The sequence below is a fragment of the Dermacentor andersoni genome, chromosome 11 (assembly GCF_023375885.2).
Source record: "Dermacentor andersoni chromosome 11, qqDerAnde1_hic_scaffold, whole genome shotgun sequence".
Lineage (NCBI taxonomy): Eukaryota > Metazoa > Arthropoda > Arachnida > Ixodida > Ixodidae > Dermacentor > Dermacentor andersoni.
Window position 1 is genome coordinate 2,455,210 of NC_092824.1, and position 14,948 is coordinate 2,470,157.

A 14,948-nucleotide genomic window follows, 5' to 3' on the forward strand; every position below is an offset into this window, starting at 1 on the left:
CAGTTCTCTCGTGCGCTGCCTTGCAGAGGGACACGATGTCGCAGCTTGACATATTGCCAGTCGCTACGTTTGCAGTCCACAAGGCAACAAAGTCGAATCGTAGTGCTCGCGAAATGACTAAGACCGACTCTGACCGCGGAGCTCTCGTCAAAATGGAGTACGTTGTAACACAAGCAGACGACACTTGCTGTGTGCCGGAAGTGCTTAAGTGTACTGAAATATTGTTCTTGCGCATTCACTTTATGTTACTTTCTTTTCATGAAAACAAATTAACTAACACTCCAACTATTACGAAGATCATTTGTTTACCATAAAGTTGGAAAAATTATCGATCACGCGCCCTCGTCAGCCAATCGGATAGCTCGCCCCAGTGACGTCGTATGGGTGATTTCGGTCATATGGGTAGGGGCGGCTTAAAATTCCGCCGAGCAGTGCGCTGCGATCGGCAGCGATGTGCATTTTTAAAACCTTATGAAAAATTACACGCTTTACGTGGTATCATAAGAAGCCAATAAACACTGACACCAAGGACAACATAGGGGAAATTACTTGTGCTTAATAAATGAAATAAAGAAACGATAAATTAATGGAAATTAAAGTGGATGAAAAAACAACTTGTCGCAGGGGGGAACCGAACCCACAACCTTCGCATTTCGCGTCCATCCACTTTAATTTCCATTAATTTATCGTTTCTTTATTTCATTTATTAAACACAAGTAATTTCCCCTATGTTGTCCTTGGTGTCAGTGTTTGTTGGCTTCTTATGATATGACTAATAAAAATCGGGACCCTCGGTTAACCCCCTCTCTTCACGCTTTACGTGGGGCACTTAGATGTGTCAATTAATGATCAGAAGGACCTACTTTAACGACTCAGTACGTTTGTAGAAAATCGTCAAAATCGTTTCAGGGTCCCATTAAGAATATCAGGGGCAAACTTTTGAGTTCTGTCGTTTTCACCATTAGTGATGCAACCAAGTGTCAACATGACCGACCCTCAAGGGAAGTAAAACTTGAGCACGTGCGTGCAGTGGTAGACTTTGGCAAAAAACGGGAGCTGAAAGTCACGCCAAAGCTCTCGGACATCCACGTGTCGAACGGGCATTTTACGAAGATGAAGGTGGGAGTGGCCGTTCAGTTATTTCGAGAAGCTCCTGCCGGGATTCGGTACTTGATAAAGCAGAAGATCTTGGATCCGGAGGCGGTAACTACAGCGTGGTTTTTAGAGCTTGTCTTTAAGTGGTATGCTCTTATGTCATCACGACACCCATCAACTGCCTTGAGTCTTGAACACATGGACAAATATCACGCAGTCATAGACGTATTGTGCTTGGCGTCTGAGACCATTCGGGGAACAAACATGGGGAGAACATCCCAATGGAAGCCCTCACAGGCGGGTTTCTTGATAGCCACAGCTGTGGTCATTCGCCTGCAGGATGTCCTTCTAAGAAGTGAAGGCTACAAGTTCTTCCTCACGAGCCGATTGCTCCAGGACTGCTTGGAAAATCTATTTTCGGTTATACGTCTCAGGAAGCCTGTTCCAAGCGCCTACGATGTGAAGTGTGCGTTGAAGCTTGTTTGTGTCAGCCAATTCTTCCACACACCGTCAACGACTAGCTACGATGTCGATGACGCACAGTACCTGATCGACCTGCTGTCCGCAGGTATGCAAGAACAAACGGCAGCCGAGATTGAAGCTATCGACGACTCGGAGATCCCCTTTGTCGAAGAGGTAACATCAGCTGAGTGCGAGATTTTGTTTCATATCGGTGGGTTTCTTATAAAAGGGATCCTCAAATCTATTGGCCACTGCGAGCAGTGCAAGCCCGCATTGTTAGGCTCAAGCAGCAGTGAGCATGCGTACTTGACGTCCCTCAAGGAATACATCTCTGAAGGCAGCAACCTTCAGTACCCAAGCGATGCAGTCATGCTGGTTCTTAAATCTTGCGAGGAACATTTTAATGGTATCACCACCTGAACGGAAAACGTTTTCACCATGAAATCTCCTTTGAAGGCTGTAACCGCATACTTGACAAAGATGTTGCGGTGGGGCGTAACGGGCGCCTGTCAGGAACACAAAGAAACAGTGGAAAAGCTCCTTGTGTCAAACTACGCGAGACTGAGGCTGCGTGTGCACCTGCATCAAGCCGCGGCAACGGGACTTGACGGGCATGCAAGCAAGACGTGTGCAGGAGTGAGCCTACAGTGAACACTGAAATTAAATTTTAATGTACATCGCCAGAATTCAAAAACTTTCGTTTCATTTGTGTTGCTCTTTTAATATAGTTTTCATTCATGTGTTTATTCTTACTTTGCTGTGCATGCTGATTTTTCACCTTGTGTCTGTACAAGGTATCCGCTTTTTTTCCAACTTATCGAACTGAGCTGCAAGCTGACATTCTAATTTATTTTGTTCAAGTTAATTCAAGGCTTCATTGTAGTTTCTGGTCGTTGGTCTGAGATCTACGAAAGACCTGTGGCAATTGACACCTCCTGACAGCTGACATAATAAAAACCTGCATGGCGACCCAAACGTCGTGACCGAAATCACGTATCTACTCATCACTTATTGACCTCGTTTCTTTACCACCTGCACCTTCTTATGCAATAGGAATTTCCAGGGCTGCATACCAACATGCTCACAAGCAACACAGGTTCACGGCGTAACTGTTCGCGAAGAACAGAAATGCAGGCAGCGTAGCAATTTTTCCATTCCTCTATCAACGCTTGTGTTTAACGCATCATTTCCCACTGTAAAACAAAGGGATTGCCGCGCAACTTAATTTCTGCATTTACAGTTCGTAAACAAAACACGCCAGGCCGCTGATCAATGGTTGCAACGCGTTTTACGAGGGTACTTCCAGACGACAGCATCAAAACGACACTAAATAGAAACAGGAAGTTGAGCTGGCATAAAAGAGGGACCCTAGGGAAGGCGCACATATTTTTTCGGTGCAAAAATATTTCTTAATAGTAGAGAAATTCGTAATCGAAGTAATCAAAAAAGCTCATTGCTTCCGTCAAACCGCTCATCCACACGCGCGCCAACAACGCGCCGCTCGCAGCGGGCAAGAACATGGCGGACGCCGTAGCAGACGACGCACTTGTATCCACCCTGAACGGAGCGGCGGGCGAGGAGGACATCGAGGCACCCTAGGAACGGCTTGCGAGAGGCGCCCGTGACGGCGGGGCACGGACACGCTGAGAGACACGTTGAGACAAGTGACGCATCCGCCGGGCCGGCGCCGGTCAGACCTCCTCGCTTCACGGTTGGGGAGCTCCTCTCCCCGGCTGCCGCGCTTTGACAAGCGTGGGCACCAACATGCACTCACACACACACACGAAGACACGTGGCATTGAAACATGCCTGGACGCGCTTGGCAGGAAGCGTTACGGCAGCGCTGCACGGGCCAAAATGTCCGCCGCTTTGAATGAAGCCCCGGCGTCCGTTGCATCCGCGCCGGCTATACCGAGCGTCGTAGGCGAAACGTAACAGTGCCGACGGAAATAATGCTGGAGCGCGGCGGGATGCTCACTTCATCTTCGAGCACACTCAATGCGTGGTGACTACGAGAACACTCCGGCGGTATCGCTTGACCTTCCGTCAGCGTTATCCATTTCGACTTCAGGTCTATGATTGCGCCGTGTTGGTTCAGGAAGTCCATGCCAAGAATGACGTCTCGTGAACACTGTTGGAGGATAACGAAGGTGGCAGGGTAAGTCAGGTCATGAACGGTAATACTTGCCGTGCAGATTCCAGTCGGCGTAATGAGGTGTCCGCCAGCGTTTCGAATTGGAGGGCCTTCCCATGCAGCTTCAACTTTCTTCAACTGGGCGGTGATGTGTCCACTGATTACGGAGTAATGGACCCCTGTGTCCACTAAGGCGGTAACTGCGTGGCCGTCGAGAAGCACGTCGAGGTCGGTGGTTCTTTGTCTGGCGTTGCAGTTAGGCCTTGGCGTTGGATCACGGCTGTGTCATTTGTAACTGAAGCTGGAACGTCGCGTCGTCAAGTCGTCTGTCGTCGGTGTAGTCTTGGCTTCCTGACTTCGTCGGGACGGTGGCGTGTCGTTATTATGTCGTCGAGATGGTCGTCTTCGTCGGCGGCGGAGGATCTTCGTCAGTTCGACGAACAGCAACCGCACCTCCATCGGTTGCTGCTTTTAGTTTTCCGGATATGGGCTCGCAGAGCGGCCCCGGGCTGGGCCGGTGTATGGTTGGCGCTGCGGCGACAGGTCAGACCTCCTCGACAGGTCAGACCTCCTCCACCAGGCCTGGTGACGGCGAATGGGACGGTCGTCGAGGGCTCCACTGAGTGGCGGCGAGGTAGTCGGCGATATCGCGAGGTCGTTCGCAAATCTGTGGTCACGGCGCGTTAACCGCGAACCCTCGGAGTCCCATTTCCCGGTATGGGTGTCTACGGTAGATGTGCCCGGCTTCTCCGCAGTGATAGCAAAGCGGACGGTGGTCGGGGGCGCACCGAACATCAGTCTTCCTTGGAATGCTGCGTGGGCGATGGGTTGGCGTGCTGGCGGCGGACGACGGAAGTGTGTCGTCACTGGTCCCTGCCCCGGACGCGGAGGGGGTACGTGACGGTGGGCTACAGCGGTGTATGTCATCGCTTGCGGCTGAGGCTGCGGCGATTCGGGGGCTACTCCGAGTTGGTGTTGGAGCTCCTCACGTACGGCGTCGGCAACCGAAGCCACTTGAGGCTGTGATGATGGGAACAGCTTCTGTAGCTCCTCTCGCACGACCGCTCGGATAGTCTCGCGCAGGTCGTCGGTGGCCAGTGACTGAACTCCGGCGTAGTTTGTCGAGTTCGTGCGGCGCTTGAATTGCCAGTTCCGCATTTCCAGTACCTTCTTCGTGCTGGTGGCCTCGTGAAGGAAGTCTTCGACGGTCTTCGGTGGGCTCCGTACCATTCCGGCGAAAAGTTTCTCCTTTACACCACGCATCAGTAGGCGGACTTTCTTTTCCTCGGACATTTCCGGGTCGGCGTGGCGGAATAGGCGGCTCATTTCTTCTGTAAAAATCGCGGTGGTCTCATTAGGCCGCTCCACTCGGGTTTGTAGTAGTGCTTGGGCTCGTTCTCGGCGTACGACGCATGCGAATGTCTGCAGGAAGCCGCTTCTGAAAAGGTCTCAGGTCGTTAAGGTGGCTTCTAGGTTCTCGAACCACGTTCTGGCAGCGTCTTCCAATGCGAAGAAGACATGTCGCAGTTTGTCATCGCCATTCCAGCTGTTAAATGCAGCCACACTCTCATACGTCTCAAGCCAGGTTTCCGGGTCCTCGAATGTTGAACCGCGGAACGTCGGAGGCTCCCTGGGCTGCTGCAGCACGATGGGGGACGCTGGGGCTGCCATTGGGGTTGCCTTGGCCACAATCTTCTTGGTCTTCTCAGGTAGAAGTCCGTGCTCCGGGGGCAGCTGCTGTAGCCGGCGGCTTGCTCGGTGTTCCGGGACGACGTTGGTGTTGACTTGGCGGTCCGGGCTTGGATTACGGCTTGTCGGGGACGTCCGGTACATGAACGTAAAGCACCTCCACCAGATGTCACGTGGTGATGACGTTGAAGAACACAGTAGCAATACTATGAAGGACAAAACTAAATTTTATTGGGCGAACCTGTGCCCACAAGAACAGGCTACACTTATAGCACAACGATAGCCGCGAACACAGTCGGCGATCGTCGAAAATATGATCAGCGGGTCATGCGCGTCGGCTTTTATACATCAGTCGTCGAATGTTCCCGAGTAATCGCTGGGACCCGCGTGCCTTCCACAAAATTGTACATCATTCGCGTCGCGCACACATGCGATCAGATTACACAAGGTTCGGTCACAGACAGCAGATGGAAGCATCGATAACATTCCAGAAACTTCTGATTTATGCAGGCGCGTCCTGCGCTGTGCGATAACATTTGTTAGGCGGTGAAACGTGTCGCCTGATAAAGACAAGTACACGTGTCAGTATCAAGCATATTTATTTCTTAACCAAGTGTTGTTTACCTTGTTGTAGCAGCCAGAGTCCACACAATGACCTTGTTGTAGCAGGCAGCAGCTTCTGTGTAGTGCATGGAGTGTGTTGTTTTATGCTGGTGCCGTCCTCATTACTGCATGTCTGGAACAGAAATTTTGACTACATCAGAAATTGGATAAGCACAATTTTGCTATATAAAATGCGAAAAGGTGCGACATATACATTGTAATGGTTTATGACTACAGAACACATGCAAATGTAGAGTGTTTGTTCTAAGGTGCTTAAGCAGCATGGTAAATAAATATTGTTACTCTCCCTAAAATTGATGTCTGTCTAATTACAATGAATGTCAACAGCTTAAGTATTATTAAGACCACAAATGAGAACATTCGTGCGCTATTTTATACACTAGAGGAGATCACACTACTGCTTTCACAAGAAATAGATGAAAGACATGAATCTATTAGAAATGATGCATTCTTTTTCTGCATGAACGTGATGCACCGATTCACTACTGCGAAAATAAATGTCCTGAGGTAAACCAAACTGAACAGCAAAAAGATTTGGAACCAACAGTTCGGAAATATGGGTGAATCATCATGCGTGCAACTGTTTAATACATTAAATTCAGTACTTTAGCTTCAGTTTATCAAAGGGTTCTTCGGTTCTGTGAACGAAAGAAGTTGCTGGCGGATTTGAAAAAAATATATTGATAAGGCTACTCAGTAACCCATCGCTATAACGAGATGAAAAATGTGACGAGCGTTCCGATATCGCTTTCTCTTTCGTGAATGTGTGTATAACGATGACCTCGCAACTGAAAGTTTATTTCGGAAACAGCAACGAAGGGTCCTGCCTGCCCATATTTAATGCAGCATCTAGTTCGTTAATTTGCCTTCGCCTGTAAGTTAACGAGACGAATATATTACATAGCGATTGAAGCAGCGATGTTAAACGACTCACCGGTATTTCCGTCCCCAGTTGCAGCAGGATTCGGCTCCCATTTCGATGCAGACGTGTTCCAATTGGCTCACGACCGAAACCTAGCTTTCGGGCTTACACCCGAAATTAAATAACGCGAGATATTGAAGCGCAATAAACTGGTGTTAGCACAAAATAACCAGCCGATGTACGAAGCAAAGAATCCGTACCTACCGTGCACGCGAACATACCGGTAAAATTTTTAAATGCAGGCCAGAGGTCATGTGGGATGTCGATGATGCTGAACACTATTTTGCGTTTAAAATGGCAAAAAACAACAATGTTGGTACTAAAGAGTACAATGTAAAATTAGGAATGATAATTTTGCACTATTTGGCATGTAATAAAATCGCTTCGTTTATTCTTGAAGAAAGCTTGTAGGTTAAAATTGCGCTTACTACGGCGCCTTTAGCGGGAGATAATGCGCTCACGGGGGAACTTTTTCATTGGTGTACTATGGCTGTGTTTTTTAGCAGCACCGCGCGGGCTATGTTTTCGCCCTCTGTGGCCATTTCTTGAACTTGAGAGTTTTCGGGGCCTGTTGCGGCGTTGCGGAGTCGAAGCAGCGATGTTAAAGGTTGCCAACTTTTCCTTCCGACATTATGCCGGCGGTGGTGGCTCTAGTGGCGTGTGTTGCGGCTAATTTTTTATTTCTTTTCCCCAAACACGATGTGTAAGATCAGTTCTCTGTTTACCTTTTTTTACTGTGTCGCTTGACAACATTTTCTTGTATTTTCGCGCCATTAAGTGGTCAATGATGGCAAGATTCCTGCAAGATTCGCGTGCAAATCTCGAAGGCCATGGGACAACGCGTTAGGAAACGTCGTTCTTGTAGTCGTTATCGTTTCATCATCGTTTCTTTAACTGAGGTAGAGGCATAGTGTCCCTTTTCCCGGGGGTGGAGAGGGGGGGGGCGACCAAGACGGCATCGCTCAGCAGCGGGCGGGAGAGTAGGTTGGTGTTGGTTGTTATCGCGAAATTCGTGGGCCCAGCGATTTTTTAATACGTAAGCATTTCTGTACTTACCCAGCAAGACAGACCATGCGTCCGTCAATTTCGTACCGTACGATATCTTTCAAGATAGAACCCACAGCAGCGAGTCAATTCACCTTCACGCTAGCTCTCGCTTCAACGCGACTGAAGCGGCGAGAACACAGCGCTCACGAAGCTCTCAGCACATGCCGCACTATGCACTTTTCGCAGATCACTTTCAAGTGCACGCGCGTCTGTTTTCAAAGCGAAGTAAACGGCGAAGAAGTGGGCACAGTCTGTCCGCATTGCAGCTCCCTTTCAAGATGTGGTTCGCGCGGCCGTGCCACTAGCAGCCGCCGCCGGAGGACGCTTGATAATGGTTCGACGCGGATGAGTGAAGCGCTAATGAGCGATAAGGGCTCAAAACGAACGGAACGTCATCAGCGCACCTGGAACTGCCACCGGCAGTACTTTGCTCGCTTCATTCGCTTTGCGCCGCCGACCACAGCAGCTCGTGTCGCCGCAGCGCTGTCGGTTACACTCGTCGGATCAAGCTTCATAACATTGATGATGACATAGGACTGCGTGTAGATAAGCAAGTGTCACAATGCTTACACATACTTAGGCAACGCCCAGAGGAGTTTCTGTGTGATCTTTTTTTATCGGAAAAGCGCAGTCGGTGGTGATCCAGAGCTGACAATGCATGTAAGAGGGGTGCGAAGCTTTTCTTTTTATGAGATTCTTGCCCAGCTCCCAAAGTTCTGCTCAAGCTAAGACTAAGCTAAGGCTGTATGTAGATTTTTTATTGTGGCATGCCCTGGAATCGCCATGAATCCTACTGTGTAATGACATTAAAGCAGTATTCACGTCTAAAAGAAAATGCAGCAGGTAATTGGGCTGCCTAAGGTTTTTGGCCCGGCGGCAGCTCCCCTCCCCCGCTTCCGTTGAGAAGTTAGGGTTAGGGGTCCAGAGGAACCTTACACCCCCTCACCACAATGGCGTGGCCAGAAAATTTTTCGTGTGTAGTTAAGGAGGGGGGGGGTCCCAATTGAGCGTGGAGGGGAAAGGAGCTGGGCCAGTGCCATAATTAACAAAAATGTTACTGTTAGTAAGCGTTGCAAGTGCCCGGCATGCCCCCCCTGGCTACGCCGCTACTCCCCATCCTCGCTGCAATTGACGCAATTGAGCTATCAGGACGTGCATTACACGCATGCATGACATAACATGAATGACATGCCACAAAGCTAGCATGGATGTCATCACATATCATCATCAGCCTATTTTGATGTCCATCGCAGGACGAAAGCTTCTCAAGCGATCTCCAATTACTCCTGCTTTGTGCTAACTGCTGGTTCCACGTGCCTTCAAATTTTCTAATTCCATCACGCCCACCTTATTCTCTGCCGACCTCGACGGTGCTTCCCTTCCCTTAGCACCCATTCTGAAACTACAATAGACCTGCGGTTCTCCGCCTTACGGCATGGTCTGCCCAGCACGACTTCTTCCTCTTAATGTAGACCAGAATATCAGCTATCCCCGTTCGCTCTCTAATCCACATCGCTAACTTCCCGTCTATTATCGTCACGCTTAAAATATTTCATTGCATCGCTCATTGCGCGTTCCTCAACGTCTTTCCAAGCTTGTTTGGTAGCCACCAAGTTTCGGCTCCATATGCTAGTAACGGTAGAAAGCAATGACTAGCAGTAAGATCCATGGTCATGTTTTAGTAATTCCTGTCGTAAGCTCCCCAACAATTTTTTTATTTTTGGAAATTTCTTTGATCAAAGGCCCCTGCGAGTAGTTACGTAGATAAACGTATTTCTGCGCAGGTTCTAGCGGCTGACTGCCGACCATGACATTTTGTTCTCTCGCCAGGCTGGGGAACATTACTTTTCTCTTCTGTATACTAACCTTCAGTCAACTCTTACACTTTCTTCGCTAAGGTCCTCAAACGTTTGTTGCAAATAGTTTACAGCGTTGCTGAGTATGTCAATGTCATCTGCAAACTGTAAGTTGGTGAGCTGTTTACCGTTAGCCCTCACTCCTAACCATTCGCCGTCCAACTGCTTGCATACCTTTAAGTATTCAGTGATAGCATTGCAAAAAATTTTGCCATTGATGATGCGAAGCCTTTTGCAGATATCTGGCTATGCAAAGTCGGCGCGTTTGTGTCATCTGTTCGAAATCAACATTCGTGGGAAACTTCATTTTTGACCGCTGTTCGGAGTCAGTGCGTTGCTGCCTAGATGCCCCGATCTAATCATTCCAACTATCTGATTCAAGTGCAGGTAGCGCGCGTTTCATGTATAGGCAATATCAAAGCGTAAACTACCAATGTTCATTTATCATATGCTGTAAGCTTGTTCACTTACTCCCGTAAAATTAGGGGGTAAATTGAAATGACTGCGGTGTTCCAAGGGTGTTTTTTTATTGAATACCCTTGCAACGCCCCCGAAGAAGCGCGTTGCAAGGGTATTTACAAGGGGAAAAGATAAATACACCAGCATTACACCCGTAAGGGTGTAATAGTTTTAAGAGTGTGCTTGTTAAAGACCTTCAGGTAGTCAAAATTATTCTGCAGTCCCCCACTACGGCCTCCCTCATAATAAATAAGGTTCTGGAAGGTAAAACCCCAGAATTGAACTTTTACTTTTATCTTCTGTGAGCGTGATGTGGTTATCCCTTTTACTAAAGGGAACCTTCTCTCGTTTTGAACAGTGCTGCGTGCACTCTAAAAAAAGTTTGCACCATTTGGGGTGTATATCTGCCACACAACGATAATCGTCATCTGCCTTGATGCGTTTCCTTTCTTTAACGCTGCGAGCCCGGTACTTTCCTGTCAGGAATGCTATGTCATGCTGATAACGCGCATGCCGTTCGTTACTGAGAAGTACCGGGCTCGCAGCGTTAAAGAAAGGAAATGCGGACAAGACAGATGACGTTTATCGTTGTGTGGCAAGATATGACTCAAAGGGTGTAAACATTTCTTAGAGTGTGGGGCTGCACCCCATTCGAAATGAAAGCCTTTCTTCAAGGGATCTCTAAAGTGAGATACTGCTGACCCTCAACGGGGGGAACAGTAGTTTGAAGTTCGTTGCGGCCAAACGCACCTGCCGCTGCAAAATAGGCCAAACAGACTATTTTTCCTGCTTAAGCAAAAACTTACTGCGTACGGTGTGCATAGCATTCGCCTGATTCGCCCAAATTACGCAGATGTTCTTGTTGCCTTGAACTAACAATTGTGTTATAGACCAAATGTACGACCTAAGCTTAGTTGTTCAGGAGGCTATGTTCGGAGTTGAAGGCGGCTATATGGCGCGTGCAGCCCAGTCGATATGCGAATAAATTTGTTGCTGGCAAAGCCCTTTGCCTGTGTGCTAATACATATTATTTGAGCTGTCAGCTATTGTTTACCAAGTTTTCATGAAGGTGATAAAAACTAATGTTTCGATAAACCAAGCGAGTTTTCTTTTTCCATTAGCACTTATACAGCCTTCGGTGACGGGTAACGTGTTATATATTTACAATGACAAGTAAATAGACGGTTTTTCTTACTTGTGCTTACGAACGAATTTTATGCCGGAAGACATCTGCAACTACTTTTCACGCATATTTCTTTCACGGAATCGTTAACACTGCTTATTCGCAGGTTTTCCGGCCATTGTGACGGGTGCCTCCGCCGGGTCGCTTGGGGACAAGTACACCAGACAAGGCCAAATGTGAGCACGGCACGTGTCTGGAGGAGCGTCCTTCGATACAGCTTGTGGGGTTATCGCGAACCGCTTTAAAGAGAGCAGGCGTCGCGAAATGCCGCCGACAGATGCTTGTGAATGTAGCGTTCAAGTCATAAGTTGGCGTCGCGTATATGCTCCTGGTTTCTTTCGAAATGCTAGTCCAATGCAAGGAAAACAGAGGGAAGGTGGGAGATGGAAATTCAAGACGTTGGCTCCCGCTTTCACCTTGTTCTCGTTTTGCACATAATTCAATGCAAGTAACACGACAAAGCAGAAGATAACTTGAACACACACCCATGTCGTTATTTCATATGTCTGCTGTCCATATTTTCTATTGTGTCCTCGTCTTGATGATGCTACACAATTACTTCAAGATTACATATATGACCAAGTCCGCATTGCAACTCTTGGTCCTTGGTCTGAATTGTTGATTCTCTGAGAATGTACAGTTGGACAAAAGACGGCCTTGCTAAAGCAAGCAATTGGTCAAGTATTACAGTAACAATAGCTTTTTTTAGTGCATACAGTTATGATACACTATCAACAAATGTGTGAAATTTCCGTCATCTTATTACAATGTCCTGCGAAATTCATTAAAAGTATATCAAGATTGTAGGGTCATCCTCATTTGTACATTTTACAGTGATCTCTCGCAATGCGCAGTATCTGAAGTACAGTTAGCGTACAACCAGTCATGTCGTGTTTGTTAATACGTTTTAAATCACAGGCTCACACCACGAACACAAGTTCTTCGCAGATAAGTTAGATCATGTAGTTTTACTTGCCAAAACTATGATCTATTATGAGGCACGCCGTAGTGGGGGACTCCGAAAATTTGGCCCTCCTGGAGTTCATTACCGTGCATCGAAATCAAAGTACACGGGTGTTTTCGCATTTGGCCCCCATCTCAATGCAGCCGCCATGCCCGGGATTCAGGTTATCTGCAGTCTTTACAAGTAAAGCGACACTATTTTATCGCCATTGCTCGCGGAACGCGGCACGTCCAGCCATAGGTCGGAAAACCCCCTCACTCATGAGCCGACTCACTCAAACCCACGCTCACCCGTGAGCCTTTGTCTGAGTAAATCCGGCTGAGTAGAATTTCTGTAAGTATGAATCTGTGTGACCTCTAAGCAAAAATATAATTTGTGAGTGAGTCTGAGTGAGCAACTTTTCTTGTGGACATTTTTGTAACACTAAGCGAGATACAGTAAGTAAAAATAATGTTGAGCTGCCAGGCAAAGGTATATGGTCCAAGACTGGTATTTGGTACCTGCTCAGGCAAGGTCAGTGTGTGCTGATTAGATGCACTTCCATGAAGATAACATATAAGGACTTGCTTAAACAATGGGGGAAAATTCACAGTGGCAACACCGCCGGTTGCGCTAAGAAGAGAACAACGATTCTGAACTTAACGTTGCAGCGCAAACACCTAAGGCGAACCACAAAAGGAAGACACGAAACACACTGGCGCTGTGTGTGTCGTGTCTTCCTTTTGTGGTTCGTCTTAGGTGTTTGCACTGTAACGTTAAGTTCAGAATTATGTACCAACTAGGCCCAAATGAAGTTTTACTGAGGACAACGGTGCCTGCTGGTTTTAACGCGACAGCGTTAAGGACCCCATGTCGCAGAAAATAAGGCGTTAGACGTCGTTTCGGCAAAGCTATTTTCAAACCACCCATACCCAGGTCTTCCTCGTGGCGCAAGGAAACTACTGCAGTAATTGAATTTCTGAAGCTAAAATATGTCGAAGTATTGTAAAATACGACTTACACAAATCTACAGACATGACAGCGTCGGACTGTCATTTGACTATAAGACAAAAGAAATCTCTTACGCGAAAACTCGAAGAAACTTCTTTTCCAGCGTTTCTACCATTGATACACCGGCCACGGCGTCCGCCATTTGCGCGTGCCGACGCGTGAGTATATCGAAGGCCACGGAGCGGTGCGCCCGGTTCCATGCAATACCTCCAGATGGCGCTCGCCTCTGCCGCATTGCGGCCCGCACAAGAGGCCGCGTTTCAAGCAGACAGCACGCCTTCGTGCATAGCATTCGCAGCCAGCGTTTCGCTGTGTACATTACAGTTATGTGCGCTCCAGTTGCCGGGAAACGTGAGAAGCAGTCAGGGATCATTGAATGCTATCGCGTTACACTTTTAAGCGTCCTCCATCTTTCTGTCGCCAAAAAAAAAACTGCTGCTGTCCACGGTAGAGATCTGCGTGAATAGCATTGCTCAGGAAATAGCCAAATCAAGGTAGATTTAAAAGAATGGAGGAATATTCAGATTTGCATAACTTTGCAGTTTTTTCTTGTTCGGTCAACAGTATTGTTGAGCTGCCAGTTACGGGCTAATGTGGCAAGCATCCAACAGTTCTCGTGCTAACGTGTCACTAATTCTGCCCATATCTTAAGAAGCCAACAAACACTGACACCAAGGACGAGGGGAAGTGCCTAATAAATGAAATAAAGAAACAATAAATTAATGGAAATGAAAGTGGATGAAAAAACAATTTGCCGCAGGTGGGATCGTTACCCACCTGCGGCAAGTTGTTTTTCATCCAGTTTTCTTTATCTCATTTATTAGGCACAAGTAATTTCCCGTAGGTTTCCCTTGGTGTTAGTGTTTCTTTGGTTCTTATGATATGACTAATTAAAAGTGGGCCCCTCGTTTAACCCCCTTTCTTCTCGTTTAATTCTGCCCAGTACCTTTACCTTAGAAAGAAGTTGTTCAAGTATAGCATGTAATGCAATGCGCACGTAATGGGTAAGGTGGTATTCCATTCGTGAAGAGATGAAGCAGAAGTTTATTTACCACATATGTACGGTGGGGATGGCAGGATAAGGATGACAAAGCGGTGGGGATGGCAGGATGAAAGTTGCATAACGGCAGCTTGACTAGTCCCACTTCCCCGTGAACAACAGGCAGCAACATGGCAAGATATTCGTTGTACATACTCGTGGTAAGGTTAAGACATATATTCACACACACACACACACGCACACACGCACGCACGCACACACACACACACACACGCACGCACACACACACGCACGCACGCACGCACGCACGCACACACACACACACACACACACGCATACACACGCAAGCACGCACGCACTTCAATGAGAAGTTCGGTAGGTCCGGTGCATTGGTAGCTTTAGAAACGAAGGTGCACACTAACGAAAATTGCATCTTTAATGTTTTTAACGCTTCGGCCGTGGCACGGCCTTCGTCAGAATAAACACACATACAAGCGCGCAGCCGCTTTTATGGGCATGCACA

At 47.7% G+C, this 14,948-nt stretch overlaps 1 protein-coding gene across 1 annotated transcript in view; it reads left to right on the forward strand.

Annotated features, from left to right (window-relative positions):
• The window catches only part of LOC129381473 (adhesion G protein-coupled receptor B2-like), a 495,955-nt gene that overhangs the window by 326,695 nt on the left and 154,312 nt on the right, over positions 1 to 14,948 (forward strand). Inside the window, exon 4 of the mRNA XM_072285547.1 lies at positions 11,578 to 11,647. Coding sequence (XP_072141648.1) covers positions 11,578 to 11,647 — 70 coding nt within the window. The remainder of the gene's footprint in view (positions 1 to 11,577; positions 11,648 to 14,948) is intronic.